Genomic DNA, 21847 nt, shown 5'->3' on the forward strand with positions numbered 1-21847 from the left:
ACATACCGCAATTATGTAGCAGTAAGCCTACTCTTGGCCTACTGTGTTAAAGAACCAGAAAAGTCCAAAATGCATTGAAAAACGTGAAGGGTGGGCGTACATCGTTAAAATGTTACTGGTGGCTTTGATTTAGGGTTTTATTTTTTTTATCTTGTCAACAAAGTTGTGATGGTTGCCGTTCATAAAAATATATCTGTCTAAAATTAGGTGTTATATCAAGCAGACACTACACAAGCATTGTAAGGAAATGAAGCTGATTGTCCAAAGGGAACAACAAAAAGATTGGTAAGTAACATTTATGTTTTGAGGCAAGTGATTGGAAAACAACAAAAAGAATCATCAAAAAACAACTTGGAATTTGAAAGTTCTCTTAATTGCCCTTTTTTGCTCAGTTGCAACGTAGGATTGCTAACTGACATGTAGAGGCGTGTTTAACATATTCCTCTGCAATTCTGTCAACTGAATAAATAATAGGCTACATAAAAGTCGAATTTACAGTAACCCGAAAAAGATTTGTTTTAATTCGTATGAAATACTTCTAATAATAATCATAATCTTCATCATAATATTCGTCATAATATTCGTCTTGATAATATGAACCTTCACTACTTTCCTCTGCAGTAACTTCTATTACATTCAAGTTAAAGTCCTGTGAAGTAAATTCAGTTAATCTTAATCAAAAATAAGTCCTAGCTTTTACACCTTAATTGTTATAATATAGTGTAATAGCAGCGGAACGTGTTAAAGGCTAGGTAGCCTACTGTATTTCTCAAAAAATATGGTGAGGCGTCACCACCCTCGAACATACCCCTAGTTACGCTACTGAATTTGGCAGATTCGAGCTATGCCTGGTTTTAAAACATTACTTGCTGGTAGTACCTAGTTAGTATCTTGTCACTTGGCCTACTGTGTTAAAGAACCAATAACAAACTAAAAAATGTAATATTAATTAAACCTGCGGGCAAGGAAGTTGTTGAATCTCTTCTTTCAATAACTGAAGCTCTTCTTTTGAAATGTATCTCATGTCAAGCTGTAGCTCCGATATTTTACCAAGACATTGAACCAATGGTTTCCAGTAAGTTGATGCTGAACCACTCAGACGTATAATGATCTGTCAAAATTGAGCAGTTTAATTTAGCTCCTTTGTAATATTTAGTATCTTATGAATAGTTTTAGACACATTTTTAATTGCATTGGATAAAACCAATTGTTTAATAATCTCAAACGTCATCTCGTACTAAAATAAAATAAATACCTTGTTTTGGCGATCCAATATTTTCCTGGATATATCTTCCATGCAGCGGTTCAGGTTCATTTCATTTAACTCAGAAAATAAACTAAGCTCATCCATCACATCAAGATGAGGAAGAAGGGCTTGTGTCATTGAATCTGTCATCCACACACCAATGATCTTTAGAACTTTGATCTAAAGTAAATATTGCACGATGTTATACATCTGTAGGAACCTACAATATATTTCCTTCTACTAAAGCTAGATTTTTACCTTTCCAGATGGAATCTTTAGTATTTGCAAAACATCATCATTTATTTGATCTTTATCCACTTTCCAATGCTTTTCCCATTGATCAGCGCTGATGTCATTCACCGTTAAACCATTAACAGTAAACTGTGTATTAGTATATAAACAATTAATTTTCAAGCTGGCATGAAATTGCATATAAAGAGTCTTCTATAAACATGTTTTTATGACGAATATTAATATTCATAATTAAAAAAAAAATTAAATTTATTATTTTTTTAATGGGAATAATATGTTAGTGACCAACATAGATGTATGCGTAAGTTATATTTTCGCGAATATTTTTAGAAAATTTAATATTCACATGATTTGAGATATTTGACTCATACTTGTCTGTATTCTGAACCCAAGCCCGCATTTTTTTGAAAAAATTAAAGTTTCATTTTTTATGTATTACGTAGCGCTATAACATATTCGAAGCTGGTTCATGCGAAAATTCTATAATTATGTTTTTATGACGAATATTAATATTCATAAATAAAAAAAAATTAAATTAATTATTTTTTTAATGGGAATGATCTGTTAGTGACCTACATAGATGTATGCGTGAGTTATATTTTCGCGAATATTTTTAGAAAATTTAATATTTACATGATTTGAGATATTTGACTCATACTTGTCTGTATTCTGAACCCAAGCCCGCATTTTTTTGAAAAAAATATTGTTTCATTTTGTAGCTATTGCATAGCGCTATAACATATTTTAAGCTGGTTCTGCGAAAATTCTATAAATATGTTTTTATGACGAATAATAATATTCATAAATAAAAAAAAATTAAATTTAATTATTTTTTTATTGGGAATAGTATGTTAGTGACCTACATAGATGTATGCGTAAATTATATTTTAGGAAAAAAAATGAAAATTTGATATTTATATGATTCAAGTTATGATCATACTTTTTAATATTTCACACCTAAGCCCCCATTTTTTTGAAGAAAAAAAGGTTTCATTTTGTAGCTATTACGTAGCGCTATAACCTATTTAAAGCTGGTTCGTGCGAAAATTCTATAAATATTTTTTTTATGACTAATATTAATATTCATAATTAATATTTTTTTTGAATTTTAAATTTTTTATTTTAGAATCGGTACCGCTGGGGTCTAGTTAGTACAGTGTCCAAATTTTAGGTTGGTGCATGGCCTACTTAATACCCGGCCTAGGAATACACCGAAACTGCTCAGAAAATAAGAGGCCTATTGACGCGAATAATGCCCATTATAATACATTGTTACGTTACGGTTTTATGAATGGATTTTGCTGTCTGGCTGTAGTTTTTGCATCAAATAACAGTTTATTTACCATTCCCGGTTAAATTACCTTATTTTTCAGGTTATTTTATCAACATCTTATATTTTTTATAAATGTTTAAGCATGACTGAACAGATAGGAGTTACTTTTAACCACGTGCGGCATACAAGTAAGTTTTACCGACAGTTTAGTTTGGCTCAGTCGCTGAGTGAAAATAGTATTTGGCTTAAAACAGAAGTTTTTTAAGACAGCCTATGCATATCTAGCAAAACAACACCGCAGTAACAACAAGTAAGTTAATTAATATGTCCGTTGTGGACTTTTAAAATCGGTCCTTAATATATAGGTATATAGGATAACAGTATAGGATATTGGATAAACACAAGCATTAGCCTTTTGTCTAAAGGTGCTTATGCCTTGATCTGTTCTGCTGCTCATAACTCATTTTCTACTCGAGGTTTTTTTTGTTAAAGCAGGACAGAGGCTCTTCCTCGAGGTCAAAAATGGGTCATACAGCACATCATAAATTAAGACTGTATAATACAAACAAACTCACGATAGCCTCCCTTCGTATTTAAGTGCTGTGTTTAACTTTAGACCCTTGTCACTGTGTAAATTTGACTAGTCTTCCTTCCTGAAGATCTTCTTGCCACTTCTTCATGATCATAACATGCAAAGATGGTACCCTTATCCAAATATTTTTATCCAACTACGGAACACCTATTGACCATGCTTAAATAGCTTGCTTAATAATTCTGGTGGCTTAGAATTTAATCTAAATAAAATTATAAAGGTGTGCTGCATTATAAAACTTGCCAAATGCCTGTCTACTAAATTAAATATAATCAAAACGTAGGTTTTCTGTGTTGGTAAACTGAATCTGATTGCTTGTCTCTCTTTATGCTTAATAAACTGATATTTATATACTAATAAACCTTTTGCGCTGCTTTATATGTCTGGTATGATTTTAACTAAACAAGAAAATATCCCTGCGACACGTTCTGTGACAAACTGTAAGTTAAAAAAAACATATATTTGTGTTGATAGAAATGCCCAAATGTGATCTAAAGGTACATCGAAAGTACCAGAAATGGAACTGAAAAAATAACAATTGCGTATAATCGACTGTATAGGGTAAAATATAATGAAGTCAACCATGTGACAATGCAGTGAATTCTGCTTAAATAGGAGTGAGATTAAATAATATTCCACTTCTAGGAAAAATTGAACGACTAACTTGTGGGTTTGTTAGTCGTTCAACAGCTTCATGTAAGATGATAAGATTTTGTGCAGAAAGTTTCTCCTCATCCAAGTTAAGCTTATCCATAAAAACAAGATGAGGAAGAAGGGCTTGTGTCATTGAATCTGACATCTTCCCGTGTTTGTTATTTAGTTCTTTGATCTAAAAAAACAATAAGTTTATTAGAATTTGGTAAGAAGAGAGCAGAGCTTTAATAAAAAGGCACGTATATTACAACTTAAAGTTTCGTCTAGTTATGTAAAGATTAGGTTAAGCAGGTTAAGCTTTAGATTATGGTTAATTGTGCAAGTAAAAGTTACTACATTACGACCTCACATACACGACTTCTAAAACATGGTCCTCATTTACTGAGGGAAATACACTTATTTTTCCATTTATGACAATCATGCTTCATTGGTTTAGTGCTTGAAAGCTGGGCGGAGATAATATGTTAGCTTGAAAACATTATCTCAAATCAAAAATCTTGCTGAGATTGTTATCAATGAATTTAAATATACCGTTTTCAGTAAGAAAGTGTAAGTTGCAGTATTTTCATTACATCTATGGAGCCCATGTAACATGTTTCAAATATAATCTAGCTGAAAAATTTCATGGTTCTTACTTTTCCAGGTAAAAGTTGCAAGATTTGCATTACATCATCATCTGGTTGATCTTTATACACTTCCCAATACTTTGACCATCGATCACCTTTGATGCCATTTACCGTCAAACCCTATACAATTAAAATAAGGGGCATCACGTCTTGTAATATAAACCGGGCTGCAAAAAGTGTTAATCTGCTAAAGTAATTTTGATGTAAGAACATATTATTGTAACATGATAGAATCAATGAATGATTGTAAATTGAGAAACAACGACAGCACGAGTGTTCTGTGCTTTTTTCTGTATGGTTGAAGAATTACACAACCCATTAGTGACCACTAGGTTGGAGCATTGCTCGCTAAGTGTCTTGCCAAAGGAGACATAGTCTATCATGCCGTAAATAAAATTAGGTTTGTACTGTAATAAAATATTTAAAAACACTCTACTTGCAAAAAAAGAACCTGTGGGCTTGTTAATTGTTCAACAGCTTTATGTAAGATAATTCGATTTTTTACAGAAAGATTTTTCTCATCCAGGTCAAGTTTTTCCATGACATCAAGATGAGGAAGAAGGAATTTTACCATAGCATCTGTCATCCTTACACAACGTATATCTATTTGTTTGATCTAGAACATATTACACAACATACTTTTTTATATGCGTCTTCGATAAGGGCAGTGAAAATCAGATTATAAAAACAACAACGTGAAAAATATGCAAAGCAAAATGACACCAATTTAAACACAAGAACCCATGTAACAAGTAACGATCTGAATATTTTACAATTCTTACTTTTCCAGCTTGAAGTTCAAGAATTTGTATTGCATTTTCTACTGGTTGATCATCATACACTTTCCAAGACTTTGACCACTGATCACCGTTAATGCCTTTCTTTAAAAGATCCTAAATGATCCGAGCAATTAGTATTCGATTATTAAGTCCTGGTACATTTTGAGCTAATATAATATATATGTATATTGATTTAGATATCTAATGGTTTAATTTAAAGCAGAACATTTAAAAAAAAAACATTAAATGTTATAACATGTATTTGTAATAAAATAAACTGTCCTTGTTTTAAATTAATGCAACTAAAATTTTTAATGGTTATTATCATGTAGACGTTGTAAGATTTGCATTACATCTGGTTGATCTTCATACTCATCCAAAGTCTTTATTTGATCAACATTGCTGTATTCCACTGTCAAACCCTAAATAAATAAAATCATAAATGCTGATGAGCCAGAATTTGAAAAAAAACACAGATATAAAACACAAAGCACTGAGAGTAAAATGCAACAGTTTATTCCTTGTACAACTGTGTCAAATTTATCAGATGGTGAAGCGGTTTAGTGTGCTTTGAGCTCAGATTAAATAATAAGATTTATTCAAATTTTACTTATTTCATAAAGATTGTACATTAATTAGTTGTTTGTCTCATAAACTGAGTTGTCAACCTAGCGTTCTGGGATCGTTACTGTTGAGATGGGTTGAGCATTGTTACAGTAAGAGTTCTAGTACAGCAGGGGGAGGCGGCCACCTGCACTGCACCTCAGGCGACAATGGTAATAGTTTGGTATTTATTTATATAATCGTTTTTATAAAATTTAGCCACGTCAAACCTATATAAAATTACAATTTCGAAATAAAACACACTAACTTGTGGGTTTGTTAGTTGTTCAACAGCTTCATGTAGGATGATACGATTTTGGAAGGAAAGTTTCTTCTCATTTAAACTTAACTCGTCCATAAAAACAAGATGGGGAAGAAGGGCTTGTGTCATTGAATCTGTCATCTTTACATGCATGAGATCTAATCTTTTAATCTAAATGTAAACGTTACAAACTACAAAATATTGCAGTTTTGCAATCATATATCGTTTATGTGACATTAAAGTATTCATTTTATAATTTAATTAATTGTGGGAATATTTTTTAAATTAAAGAATTATGGGTTCTTACTTTCCCAGGTGGAAGTTGTAAGATTTGCAGTACATCATCATATGGTCGGTGTCTATATGCTTTCCAACTTGCTGACCATTGATCACCAGTGCTGTTATTTACTGTCAAACCCTGAGTAGTTAGAGCAATTAGAATGGAACTTAGTCCAACATTAGAATTGGTAACATGTAGTCTCTTATGAATCTACAAAGGGGTTTTGAAATATCACCAATATCAAATCTTTTTTTATTTTTTACTTCCAAGCGAGAAGTAACAGTGACGTTAACAGTGTAAATATAGGAACGATAACTTGAAAACGGTGTCGTTGTGAATGAACAAGCTGGAATTTTAGAATAAGCTTAGAACTATCTGTACACTGATTACAAATTTGACTTCAGTTGTCCTTTAACACAACATGATTGAACCTTGAAATCAAAATATTTGTTACATACTATATAAACAGAAGACTCTAACGTTTGGGTTTATAGTCGAATAGGTACAAACATAAACCATTGTTTTAGTAGCAGTAGTATGGCAAGAATACAATCTTGCAGATTGAATAGAACTGGACTTAGTTATTACTTTATTTTAAGTAAAAATTAATAAACGCAACAGATGATACGTATTTTAGACAACTCTTTACTACAGTAAGTTTCTAAACTTTTGAGATTTAAAAAAAAATTCAAAACACCAACTTGTGGGTTTGTTAGTCGTTCAACAGCTTCATGTAGGATGATACGACTTTGTGCAGAAAGTTCCTTCTCATTCAAGTAAAGCTCATCCATCACATTAAGATGAGGAAGAAGGGCTTGTGTCATTGAATTTGTCATCTCAACATTTGTTGCATCCAACACACGGATCTAAAGTTTACATTAAAAGTTAAAGTCTTCAAGGATTTAATAATTTTAATGTTTAATATTAAAGGGGCATATCAACGAAAATGATAATTTGTATACGAATAAAGATGTTTAAATGTGATCTAAATGTACATAAAGGTGACAAATGTGTAAACATAAATATTCCAATTCATTCATGGTTCTTACTTTTCCAGGTGAAAGTTGTAAGATTTGCATTACATCATTATCTGGTTGATCATAAGAAAATTTCCAATACTTTGACCATCGATCACCATTGATGTCGTTCACTGTCAAACCCTAACATTGTAAAGGCAAATATTACTTACATAAAACTGAGTATATTGAACACCTTTAGTGCAAAGGAAATATAGCTGCTTTGTTTTTGTGCCATATAAATGTCACAGATATATACATTATTCTCATAACATTACTGTAATGGTACTAGTACATTCCATCTTCGAAATACAAAACACTAACTTTGGGATTTGCTAGTTGTTTAACAGCTTCATGCAAGACGATCAGATTTTCCACGGAAAGTTTTCTCTCATCCAAGTCAAGCTTATCCATCACATCGAGATGAGGAAGAAGGGCTTGTGTCATTGAATCTGTCATCTTTACATCTTCGATATTTAGTTTTTTGATCTGAAATGGCACTAATTATTTTATAAAATAGGATTCATAATCTCGCTAGGCGATTTAAATAAATTCCAGTTAAAACAAGTAATTTGTGCTCAATAGAGTATCTGTGTTTCATGGTTCTTACCTTGCCAAGTGGAAATTGCAAGATTTGCATTACATCATCATCTGGTTGATATTCATATTCTTCATATAAAGCCTTTATTTGATCACCATAGATGTATTTCATTGTCAAACCCTAAACAAATATAAGCAATTAATGCTGATGTATTAAAATTTGAAAAACACAGATATAAATTGCAACAGCTTATTCCATGTTGTATAAAAACGCCTTAATAAACACTTCTGTATTTAGCACTGGTTAGGTGGTAAACTTAAATAAAAACATTTATGTTTTACAATAATTTTATTGCCCTTTTCATTACAACCTTCACTGTTATTTTCTCTTTCGATTTCCAACACCTCCAATCCTTCGACCATTGATCACCATTGATGTCATTAACTCTCAAATCCTAAATTGAAGCAATTAAAGCTATGGAGTAAAAGACCTCAAGAGAATGCACATTCTGAACTTGTAACATTGAAATGCAAAAATAAACACACTAACTTTTGGGTTTGTTAGTCGTTCAACAGCTTCATGTAAGATGATACGATTTTGTAGAGAAAGTTTTTCCTCATCCAAGTCAAGCTTATCCATCACATCAAGATGAGGGAGAAGGGCTTGTGTCGTTGAATCCTGCATTCTTGATAAGTGGATATCTAATGTTTTGATCTAATGGAAATATTAAGTAAATAAAAAAATGTTTTAATAACTGTTTTAACTTTCTTTTAATAAACAGTCCTTTTGAAGCAAATGATTGTTTTTTTATGTTTCTTACTTTACTAGGTGGAAGTCGTAAAATTTGCATTACATCATCATCTGTTTGATACCTATTCACTTGCCAATACTTTGACCAATGATCACCGTTGATGTTATTCACTGCCAAACCCTAAATAGTTAACAATAGATTAATGTTTTCAACCGCACAGCAGTTAAAGTGCTAACCAAATGTTTTGTGTTTCTTCTACGAAACCTTACGAACACAAACATAGTTCGGCCATGCGAGGATACAGCAAGTTACATTTATTCATGTTGCAGCAGTAGAAGGGTAAATTTTTGTAATTTTTTAAAGTAAAAATGGCAATGTTAATTATTACTTTATGTTTAAGGTAACCCACTAACTTTTGGGTTTCTTAGTCTTTGAACAGCTTCATGTAAGATGAGAAGATTTTGCATAGAAAGTCTATTCTCATCCAAGTCAAGCTTATCCATCACATCAAGATGAGGAAGAAGGGCTTGTGTGAACGAGTCTGTTATCTTTACAGCCTTTATATCTAACACTTTGATCTGAAATAGCAACATTGTGTTACAATACATAAAAACTGGGATTCTTTAAAGCCTTTATATGAAAGAACAAATTTGAAACTTCAAGGACGACTTGGTATTTCTGTTATCTATGGGTATAAAAGTAGATTTAAAATAATATCCAAATTTGAATGCATCGCTCTTGTTAAACAGTAAAAAACAACTATGGCAAAAATCAAAAAATAAAGTGTTACTGTTAACCACTTTACCAACCTTTGCCTGACTTCCATGTATTCCTCTAAGAAATGATTCCCCTGCTGACCCATCTGTTTCAGAAATATTGACAATGAGAGAATGAGGAGTTGTGAATGTGTTCAAAGCAAAAACAACATCAGAAACTTCTGTAAGAAACCTAGGAACTGAAATATGTATAACCTTAGGCATACTCTCTTCAAATCTTTTGAATATTTCTGCATCGTTTGCTTCATGGATCCAACCTGCGTATCTGACCATATCTTTGATTTGGTGGCTGAAATAATTTTTGTGAGTCTTAATTTGACGTGGAATTAAAGACATGAGAATCTCCTTTTTCTCCTTATAATCTTTAATCATCAAAGCTGGGAAAATGACTTTTAGATCTTTGCATGAAGTGGAGTTACAAATACCGAACATAAATCGAGTCACGACTTCCCAATGTGGATCTTCGAAAGTCTTCATACATCTGCGGAAATCTTCTTGTGGTATGAACAGCATTAGATGCACTGCTGCGAAAATCTCTTGCCAGATAAGATGGATGAAGTAACTTCGTTTCTTTCCTTCCAAGATTCTCATTTTTAAATGATGGGACTTTTCAACATAGGTGTGCAGAAATATATCAACAGTTTGTTCGTTGATTCCCACTTCTTCAAAGTCGGCTTGCTGAAACACCAACTTTCTTTCGGTGAGCCCTTTGTATGCAAGGTGAGCAAGTTTTACCAGTTCTTGCCCAATTTCCCGTTCTGACATGCTTGTTCTTACATGATCTGAAGCTTTGTAGTTAGTGAGAGTAAAGAGGAACACCTGAGTCATTGAGTTGATCTCACGACCGGATGACACACTTGAATGGAGACAAGCTACAATGTGAATACAATGGATTGGTACATAGCAAAGGGCATCTAAGTTTGGACGCTCTGCCAATAGTTTATCCACAGTTTCAAGATTGGCTTTACCACAGATCTGTTTAGTAAGATCCTTCTTTGCAGGTTTATCCATACCTTGCACCTCAGAAACCAAACCTTGTCGATAATCAGGGTGAAGCTCGTAAAACTGACCTGGTCTTGATGTGATAACTTTTACAGCGTTAGGTAGAAGATTGCCCATCAACAAATTCTTGACAAAAACCTCTGGTACTTGCTTGCTATTCAGTTGACAAATATGGACCCTTTTGTTGGCTTGAGTTATATTTAGTTCATCCAACCCATCAATCAACAGAACAACATTTGAACTGTTGTACAGAAATTGAAGCAAAGCTTTGTTCTCTTTATTAGAACGATTCCACTCACTCAAGTTGTCATGTAGAAGGAATTGCAACAGGGTAATTTTTTCATCAGGGTTAAAGTTCTTCAGTGAGATTGGAAACACAAACTGTGTATCTGGTTTCATTGTTTTATCTTCAACAATACATTTGGCAATCATCTTTGTAAGCGTGCTTTTGCCAATCCCAGGTAGTCCAATCACAGAAACAATATTACCGAATTTTTTAATATACTCTGACTCGGCTTCCCGATTCTTGCATTTGTACTTTGCTTCCTTCTGTGCAACTTGTTCAGCCTTCTTAAACAAATCTTCAATCCGAATGGAACCTTGTGGTATGTACATTTGATGCAGTTTTTGTCGTTGATTTTTATGTTGCTCCCATTCATTATCTGCTATTTGGCGAGCTGCAGCCAATTGAAGAGGTACAGGCTCAATGGAACAGCCTGGAACTAAAACACCCGGTGGCAAGATGACTTCTCCGTAGAATTGAAGAATTTTTTTTCGCATTATCTGTTCAAGTTTTCCAGCTAAAGGTATAAAATAAAAAGTTGTGGCTTAAAAGTATGTTATATAATTCTTATTAACTGTTATGGTGTAAGGGTTATAATTCCTATATTATCAGGTTTGTGAAAATTGTACATTGGTGTGAATTCAATTTAATTAATAAAAGAGCAGCACGTGTTTATTGATCGTGTAATCTTTCAGGTTCGAACTGTCATTATCGATATCAGGTAAGTTGGTAACTAGCATTTTTTAATATATTAGGCAATTACTAGAACTGTGATGATATACTTTCGTTTTTGAAAGTTTGAAATCCTGTGCAACCACCTTATTTTAATACAGTGTATTGCTTGTTAACTTTTTAAATGAACACCTCATTTTTAGAAATATTTTAAACCTAAACATTTGAAAATTAATTTTACTCTTAGTGACTTTTATAGATGTTTGAATAGATTTCATTTAAAAACTAAGTTTTAAATATTTATACCAAGTGTATAAGCATGGGAAGTCTGTGGTCCTTGTTGGCGGTGAATGTGCTGACGATGCTGTTGTGCTGGGTTAAGTACATGGAATGGTATTTGTTGCCTGTTTGTAGATTGTGACTGCAGAATTTGCATCGTTTGTTGGTGGTGGTAGTGATGCACATGTTGTGTAAGATGGAGTTTGTTTTGTGTTTGCTGGTGAAAATGTTGTGTTTGCTGGTAAAGATGAACATCCTCTGGGTTGTTTATCGTCACAGGTTGTTGATCATTTGTTGCATTACAACTTGATGTCACATCACTTCCTTCCTGTAAAGTTTACAACTGATTAACTTAGCATTGGTTCAAAGCTTGAAACTATTTACAATTACTGGACGTTAACACAAAACAGTGCTACTTGGTTTCTTAGTTAAATACTAGCAAGGTATAAAAAATCTTTTTTTTAGCCCCATGGCACAGTGGTTAGCCCATCTGCCTCTAACCTATAGGCCATGGGTTATAGGACTGCCAATTTCCTACGACGTGAGGATAAACCAGTTACATTCATTTATATTCAAATATTAGTATGTTTAGACCAGGGGTTCCCAAACCGCGGCCCGTGGGCCATCTGCGGCCCGCAGGAGCAAAATAAATGGCCTTCAGAGGACTTTAAAATTACCGATTGCATACGTTTACAAATGAGCATATTACTTTAAAAAATCGTGGAAAATGTTTTATTAATTTCTGTAATAATTTGCATTGTCTTTGTTACGTCACAAAAATAGTTATGACTGTCACAGCATCAGCCAACCTACCACGCTTATAGGGGTTATACCGCGGCATGATTCAACAAAAAAAACTGTGAAACTTTGTCTTATACTTCACAAGTACGTAGTTTAATCTGTTCTAGAAGCCATGTTTACCACGAGCATATGTGTCGAACTTCCTGACCTAACTAGCAGTATTCGTTATAACTAAATTTTGGGCAATACAACTCGCGTCGCCAATATAGCAAGGAAAACCTTGCCCGACGCCTAATTATGATTTCACATATTGGCCCGCGATTAGTCCGGCGCCGTGGCTCAGTGGTTTAGGCGTCTGCATCGAGAACCGGAGGGCCCCGGTTCAATGCTCGACGGCGGTACTAACACTGATCGGCGTATGTGTCCTTGGGCAAGACACTTAACGGACATTGCTCCAACCCAGCGGTCACTTATAGGTTGTCCAAATTACAGTCATACACAGGAAAAAACAAACAATTACCCACAAAGTTGCATATATGTGGTGACTCGCTGCCCAGACGAGGATAAACCTTCTGTGGAAGTGTGTCCGGTTGTGGCGTTGTGAGTACGAGTGTAGTTCTCGAATGATGTTCGCGAATCATGTGAGAACGAGTTCGCAGAAATAGTCCGCAGATGGAGTCCTATATATACGGGTCAAGAATCGGGACAAAAAATGGGACTTGGTCGGAACACCGGAACATGATAACAAGAACTTCACTACCGCGAGCACGTCACTTCCGGACGTACAAGGGTGTTGGGGTAATGGGCCAAGTCTGGCCTAAATCTCAGGTCCTCACAGACCTCACCCATACATAATAGAATAGAATTGGCCCGCGATAAAATAAGTTTGGGAACCCCTGGTTTAGACTACCAAGCTAAATGCAGCCCTTATGGTATTTTTCTAGCTGTACATGGCATAATAGATTTGTACCAGCAATGCATGAGCATTGTAATTTACCTGATGAAAAATAGCATGTGTCGACACATCTTGTAAAGAAACAGTAGGTTGAGGTTCACTTATTGAAGGATGGCTGGTGTCATCGTTGCTTGATGTAGGAGCTTCATGAGGGCTTCCCACTACCTAATAAGGTTTGTATATATTAAGTACCTTATTGCTAAATTTGTTTTCCTTTTGCCCCCCACAAAAAATAGGTTCGTCTCCCATTTTGCCCCACGTTGTAGTTTGCAGGTAATTATTGCCACATTTTGAAAGGTTTTAAATAATTGAATAATTTATATCTCAAGGTAGCGAATGTCCCATCGCTCCCCATCACGCCCCTTCACGACTCGTTGTCACCGGATGGTAATATGTCTGTTGTATAAAAATACACCCATGTTATAACTTGACAGTGAGTATGAGGTGTATGAATACACCATGTGTGTCTGTTGTATAAGAAGACATCTATGTTATAACTTGACAGTGAGCATGAGGTGTGTGAATACACCATGTGTGTCTGGTGTATAAGAAGACACCCATGTTATAACTCGACAGTGGGCATGAGGTGTCGTGTATGAATACACCATGTGTGTCTGGTGTATGAGAAGACACCCATGTTATAACTCGACAGTGAGCATGAGGTGTATGAATACACCATGTGTGTCTGGTGTATGAGAAGACACCCATGTTATAACTTGACAGTGAGCATGAGGTGTGTGAATACACCATGTGTGTCTGGTGTATAAGAAGACACCCATGTTATAACTCGACAGTGGGCATGAGGTGTCGTGTATGAATACACCATGTGTGTCTGGTGTATGAGAAGACACCCATGTTATAACTCGACAGTGAGCATGAGGTGTATGAATACACCATGTGTGTCTGGTGTATGAGAAGACACCCATGTTATAACTTGACAGTGAGCATGAGGTGTATGAATACACCATGTGTGTCTGGTGTATGAGAAGACACCCATGTTATAACTCGACAGTGAGCATGAGGTGTATGAATACACCATTTGTGTCTGGTGTATGAGAAGACACCCATGTTATAACTCGACAGTGAGCATGAGGTGTATGAATACACCATGTGTGTCTGGTGTATGAGAAGACACCCATGTTATAACTCGACAGTGAGCATGAGGTGTATGGTTACACTATGTGTGTCTGGTGTATGGGAAGACACCCACGTTATAACTTGACAGTGAGCATGAGGTGTATGAATACACCATGTGTGTCTGGTGTATGAGAAGACACCCATGTTATAACTTGACAGTGAGCATGAGGTGTATGAATACACCATGTGTGTCTGGTGTATGAGAAGACACCCATGTTATAACTTGACAGTGAGCATGAGGTGTATGAATACACCATGTGTGTCTGGTGTATGGGAAGACACCCACGTTATAACTTGACAGTGAGCATGAGGTGTATGAATACACCATGTGTGTCTGGTGTATAATATGACACCCACGTTATAACTTGACAGTGAGCATGAGGTGTATGAATACACCATGTGTGTCTGGTGTATGAGAAGACACCCATGTTATAACTTGACAGTGAGCATGAGGTGTATGAATACACCATGTGTGTCTGGTGTATGGGAAGACACCCACGTTATAACTTGACAGTGAGCATGAGGTGTAAGAATACAAAATGTGTGTCTGGTGTATAATATGACACCCATGTTATAACTTGACAGTGAGCATGAGGTGTATGAATACACCATGTGTGTCTGGTGTATGAGAAGACACCCATGTTATAACTTGACAGTGAGCATGAGGTGTATGAATACACCATATGTGTCTGGTGTATGGGAAGACACCCACGTTATAACTTGACAGTGAGCATGAGGTGTATGAATACACCATGTGTGTCTGGTGTATAATATGACACCCATGTTATAACTTGACAGTGAGCATGAGGTGTATGAATACACCATGTGTGTCTGGTGTATGAGAAGACACCTATGTTATAACTTGACAGTGAGCATGAGGTGTATGAATACACCATGTGTGTCTGGTGTATGGGAAGACACCCACGTTATAACTTGACAGTGAGCATGAGGTGTATGAATACACCATATGTGTCTGGTGTATGGGAAGACACCCACGTTATAACTTGACAGTGAGCATGAGGTGTATGAATACACCATGTGTGTCTGGTGTATAATATGACACCCATGTTATAACTTGACAGTGAGCATGAGGTGTATGAATACACCATGTGTGTCTGGTGTATGAGAAGACACCTATGTTATAACTTGACAGTGAGCATGAGGTGTATGCAGTGGCGCAGCCAGGGGGGGTTTCGGGGGTCGAGACCCCCTCCCTTTTATATAAAAAAATAATAATAATTTTTTTTTTTACAAAATTTTGTTATGTGGCTATGACTTTGAAAACGTATAGGTTCGTTTTAATTAAAACATGCACTACGTCGAGGCTGTGGACTATGCTTCTGAAATCTGATAATATCGTTTTTCAACCAACGAAACCAACAAACCTTTAACGAAAACGAGATTTTTATTACGCGATAACGTAAGTATCATATGTTTTTTGTATACAAAGAATACGTTTACACAAGTAACTTTAGTCTTCTTGCTTTTTGCTGACTAAACTGCATAACAATTTCGTCAGAATCGATATTAACGTCCCGATGAACTGCGAGCAATGCCAGACCGTTTAGGCGTTCCTGTCCCATTGTGCTGCGAAGGTATGTTTTCAACAGTTTTAACTTTGAAAACGATCTTTCCGACGATGATGTTGTTACAGGAAGGGTCGCTATTATCTAAAAATTACAAATCGTTCGTTGATAAAGTCACTTGACGAAAAAGAAATAACGCGCTACTTACTTTCAGAAGTGTATGTATATTTGGAAAGAACTGAGGATTAACGGAAGCCAATGAAGTTAAAATATCTACCGGCAGGCTGTCAGCATCTGAAAGCAAGCGCATGCCCTGACATATTTTCCACAGCCACAAAACCCAGGAAGTCTTCTCTAATTTCTGGTTTATTGTCGTTGGCCACCTCCACATAACGGACTCAAATAGACAGTTAACGGACACAAATAGACAGTTGTTTAGTTGTTCGATTAGCCTAGTTCCGTCTGCTAGAACTGACTAAAAGACCGCATCTTTCACCTTGTTCACGATGCATTGCCGAATGCTGCTCTCGTACAAATTACTAATTTCGTTCTGGACTTGCCAACTAATGTAGGTTGCATTACGCGGGGAAGTTTTAATGTGATCTAACAATATTTTATCTCCAGAAGAAACCTTGTAACGTAGCAATGCTCGGAAGTTCCCTTCGTTTACACCACTTTCAAAATCTCCGTCATTTACACTTAAAGGGCCGCTATCTCTATGACCTCTCAGTGCAAGGTTCGACGTCCACACAATTTCACGGTATCGATGACACTCTTTAAAAATTCTCGATTCCGTCGTACTATTCCACGTTGTGATGTCCCCATTTGCTCAATTACATATCCTGTTGATGGGTTGTATGAAGTGAGGAACCCTTCTGCTCGAGCCTGAGCTGTTCGATGGCATTCTTTTTGATAGTGTTCTTTTATTAGCTCTCTAGCTTTTTTGATATTCGTCATTGGTTGATTAACGAAAGTGCCTAATGCCCTCCCGCCTGCTCGTGTTGGGGCAAAAACGACGCATATTTTACAGAAGGCCCCAAGCTTTACTTCACTATATGCCAACCAAGGATATTGTTCCAACCACTGTCTCTGGAATTTCAAAGAAACCGTTTTGTCTTTCACATTCCGAACAACCTTTGGAAAATCGTATTGTAAATTTGGCTTCCAACATTTCGTCAGTACGTTGAATTTAGCAACATCATCCAGATTTGTTCTGCCCTCAACAAAAGTTCCAATATCGTTAATATTTAAAACTGAAAGGTTCTCAGCTGTTTCAACTAACTGTGCACTTGGAATTGCTTCTATTCTACTCGGGCCTGCAGTAGTGTCTAAGTCACAATGCTGGGCAGATTCGTCTCTTTTAAAAAATGTTGTTAACCTTGCCTGCTTTGCTGGTCGCTGCATATTTGTATACTTGATTTTAACGATATTGATATACTATGGTAATGTGGTATATTGCTTCTTTGTATCATGTGACTTGCAAGCCTTTGTCTTTTTTCTGCGTGTGTATGACTTCACAATAAGAAAAAGAAAGATAAAAAACGAAGTGAAATCATTAACTTGGACGCATCTTGGGTCGGAGGGTATCTGATTTTTGAACGCGAAATGACGCTATCCACTCTTCACTCTTATACATTAAAGGCGCGAATGACATTTTGTCGTTGTCTTAACCCAAGTTAAAATTAAAAAATGAAGAGCGCAATAATTTGACAGCAGACTAAGCAAACGTGAAAAAATAGTTTCTCTTTAAATTTTGAAATAAGCATTGTAGCGGCCCGTCGTAGTATTACGTCACACAAATTCTTTTGTCCCCAATATTGACCTCAATGTTTGACGTCACGTGCTAACTTTCCCACAACGTGGTCCGAGATTTCTCCCGTTCAGAATAAAGAAACATTATATCGCTCTAAATTAGTGTCTGATATTTCTCTCGTTCAGAATAAAGAAGGGGGGGGGGGGGTTCAGGCGAAAAGGGGGGGTTGTGAAAAAAATTTTTCGCGCTCTACGGGCGCGATTGAAAACCCCTCTTTTTTTTCCTGGCTGCGCCACTGGATGTATGAATACACCATGTGTGCCTGGTGTATAAGAAGACACCCATGGTATAACTCGACAGTGAGCATGAGGTGTATGATACACCATGTGTGTCTGGTGTATAAGAAGACACCCATGTTATAGCTTGACAGTGAGCATGAGGTGTATGAATGCACCATGTGTGTCTGGTGTATAAGAAGACACCCATGATATAACTTGACAGTGAGCATGAGGTGTATGAATACACCATGTGTGTCTGGTGTATAAGAAGACACTCATGTTATAACTCAACAGTGAGCATGAGGTGTATGAATACACCATGTGTGTCTGGTGTATAAGAAGACACACACGTTATAACTAAACAATAAGCATGAGGTGTATGAATACACCATGTGTGTCTGGTGTATAAGAAGACACTCATGTTATAACTCGACAGTGAGCATGAGGTGTAAGAATACACCATGTGTGTCTGGTGTATAAGAAGACACACACGTTATAACTAAACAATAAGCATGAGGTGTATGAATACACCATGTGTGTCTGGTGTATAAGAAGACACCCACGTTATAACTTGACAGTGAGCATGAGGTGTATGAATATACCATGTGTGTCTGGTGTATAAGAAGACACCCACGTTATAACTTGACAGTGAGCATGAGGTGTATGAAATACCATGTGTGTCTGGTGTATAAGAAGACACCCATGTTATAACTCGACAGTGAACATGAGGTGTATGAACACATCATGTGTGTCTGGTGTATAAGAAGACACCCACGTTATAACTTGACAGTGAGCATGAGGTGTATGAATACACCATGTGTGTCTGGTGTATAAGAAGACACCCATGTTATAACTTGACAGTGAGCATGAGGTGTATGAAATACCATGTGTGTCTGGTGTATACGAAGACACCCATGTTATAACTCAACAGTGAGCATGAGGTGTATGAACACATCATGTGTGTCTGGTGTATAAGAAGACACCCATGTTATAACTCGACAGTGAACATGAGGTGTATGAACACATCATGTGTGTCTGGTGTATAAGAAGACACCCACGTTATAACTTGACAGTGAGCATGAGGTGTATGAATACACCATGTGTGTCTGGTGTATAAGAAGACATCTATGTTATAACACGACAGTGAGCATGAGGTGTATGAATACACCATGTGTGTCTGGTGTATAAGAAGACATCTATGTTATAACACGACAGTGAGCATGAGGTGTATGAATACACCATGTGTGTCTGGTGTATAAGAAGACATCTATGTTATAACACGACAGTGAGCATGAGGTGTATGAATACACCATGTGTGTCTGGTGTATAAGAAGACATCTATGTTATAACACGACAGTGAGCATGAGGTGTATGAATACACCATGTGTGTCTGGTGTATAAGAAGACATCTATGTTATAACACGACAGTGAGCATGAGGTGTATGAATACACCATGTGTGTCTGGTGTATAAGAAGACATCTATGTTATAACTTGACAGTGAGCATGAGGTGTATGAATACACCATGTGTGTCTGGTGTATAAGAAGACACCCATGTTATAACTCGACAGTGAGCATGAGGTGTATGAATACACCATGTATGTCTGGTGTATAAGAAGACACCCATGTTATAACTCGACAGTGAGCATGAGGTGTATGAATACACCATGTATGTCTGGTGTATAAGAAGACACCCATGTTATAACTCGACAGTGAGCATGAGGTGTATGGATACAGCATGTGTGTCTGGTGTATAGGAAGACACCCATGTTATAACTTAACAGTGAACATGCGGTGTATGAATACACCATGTATGTCTGGTGTATAAGAAGACACCCATGCTATAACTTGACAGTAAGCATGAGGTGTATGAATACAAATACACCATGTGTGTCTGGTGTTTAATAAGTCCGCACCCTTGTACTTGATATCATATTTATTGTTCTAGATAAAGGGTAATAATCCTAGACAATGAGCTATAACATAACGACATAGATTAAATAGATTATCACGATATACAATACAAGTATACTATGTAGAAATCATACACTATCAAACGAGACTAACTTGGGCAATACGACACGTAACACAACGACTACAAACAGAGACTGATAATGTGAAACAAAGAATATTGAGAAACAACGATAAAAAGACGCGCGAAAGAAAGATGCCTCGCGCGTAATCAGTGACGTCACGACATGCGCTATCGTGCTCGAACCGTTGGTGACGTCACAACAGGCGCGAAAATGTTGACGCGCCCAAAACCCCACAGAGTTCGACATAACAGTGTATAAGAAGACACTTATGTTATAACTCAACAGTGAGCATGAGGTGTATGAATACACCATATATCTGGTGTATACGAAGACACTCATGTTATAACCCGACAGTGAGCATGGGGTGTATGAATACACCATGTGCATCTGGTGTATCGATTTTCGCTTTTTTATACAAATGAACTTTTGATAAGCCAAGTGACCACTGGGTTAGAGTTCTAACAATAGCTTAACAGCCAGTTTTAAATAATTCACCTGAGTAGAAGCAGGTACGGACACATCTTGTGAACTCAAAGTTGGAGAAATTCGGGCAATCTTTACGTCTTTAGATGTCCCTGGAGCAGATTTTCTCTTCATACCCTGGTGATAAAGCATTGTGTTGTAACGACAGTTGATGTAACACGGGTGTTCTGTTTTATGCACCTCGTGCCCGCTTCCTAATGACACATACGTCCACTATAGAGCAGGCATGTGCTTGTGTTTTTCTGATAGTTTTAAACAGTATGATAAACATACTTTAAACAGTATGATTTCTGATAGTTTTAAACAGTATGATAGAAATAGAAAAACCCAATTATTTCAAAAAAATTATACAAAGAATTATACAAAACACAAACACTGTTTGGCATTTATACTAAAAAACATTACTCTCTGCTGCTTTAGTGTGCGAACGGAAAAAGAGAGAGGGTGGAAAGAAGGGAAAGAGCGAAAGAGAGGGAGGGGGGTAGTGAAAAGTGTGAGAAAGCGAAAGAGAAGGAACAACTACGATTACACATACCATTAGACCAACAATGTCAGGTCAAATCACTTTACAACCCAAATATATTCCAGGCAGCACATTATCTTTATAAAGATCACGTATATACTGTATATCTTATGTTGCCTATACATTATCAAGTTAGACCTCACATTTGTTTGATCGGTAAATTCCTCGCCGTCCATGTTTTAGCTTCGCTGCTTCGTTCAAAGGTAACCAACGTGATTGTTTATTAAGCGCACTGGTATTGTACAGCAGAACAATCACCATGCAGCTAAAATTACCAATGGATACCACTCCCAACGTCTCCTAACAAACGAAACGATAATAAATTACCACAAAACAATAATTGTAATCATTATTAACTTTCTGTTCTTCAAGTCTTCCACATTATATAAAACACTTGTATCAAAACATAGTATTGACATTGCGAATGCAGTTGAGGTATTTAAAACTAAACGAAATCTACTTCCTTGTTGTTTCCAACCGCTGCACCTTCAACAAATATTATAACTTCAGTCTGTGTTCGTCAACCGCT

The 21847-nt window shown here is 36.2% G+C and overlaps 1 protein-coding gene and 2 long non-coding RNA genes across 3 annotated transcripts; 2 read left to right on the forward strand and 1 right to left on the reverse strand.

Annotated features, from left to right (window-relative positions):
- Positions 1-119: 119 nt before the first annotated feature.
- On the reverse strand, positions 120-21642 carry LOC149730425 (uncharacterized). The gene is made up of 24 exons (XM_089885980.1): positions 21462-21642; positions 20808-20912; positions 13626-13748; positions 11915-12215; positions 9685-11453; positions 9289-9453; positions 8945-9055; positions 8674-8838; positions 8495-8578; positions 8194-8304; positions 7908-8072; positions 7617-7727; positions 7269-7433; positions 6595-6705; positions 6294-6458; positions 5776-5844; positions 5426-5536; positions 5095-5259; positions 4653-4763; positions 4028-4192; positions 1505-1627; positions 1256-1426; positions 956-1111; positions 120-649 (listed from the first exon to the last, which is right to left on the reverse strand). The coding sequence occupies exons 1-24, from the start codon at positions 21492-21494 to the stop codon at positions 539-541; spliced, it is 4866 nt and encodes a 1621-aa protein (XP_089742106.1). The 5' UTR covers positions 21495-21642; the 3' UTR covers positions 120-538.
- On the forward strand, positions 1234-5869 carry LOC149730426 (uncharacterized). Its single transcript, XR_016385796.1, has 4 exons — positions 1234-1431; positions 1513-4846; positions 5170-5240; positions 5434-5869. It is a non-coding gene; the product is annotated as an uncharacterized LOC149730426 (long non-coding RNA).
- LOC149730427 (uncharacterized) lies at positions 15763-16287 on the forward strand. The gene is made up of 2 exons (XR_016385797.1): positions 15763-16140; positions 16240-16287. It is a non-coding gene; the product is annotated as an uncharacterized LOC149730427 (long non-coding RNA).
- Positions 21643-21847: the final 205 nt, after the last annotated feature.

This window comes from Ciona robusta, chromosome 10, assembly GCF_009617815.1.
Source record: "Ciona robusta chromosome 10, ASM961781v2".
Taxonomy (NCBI): Eukaryota; Metazoa; Chordata; class Ascidiacea; order Phlebobranchia; family Cionidae; genus Ciona; species Ciona robusta.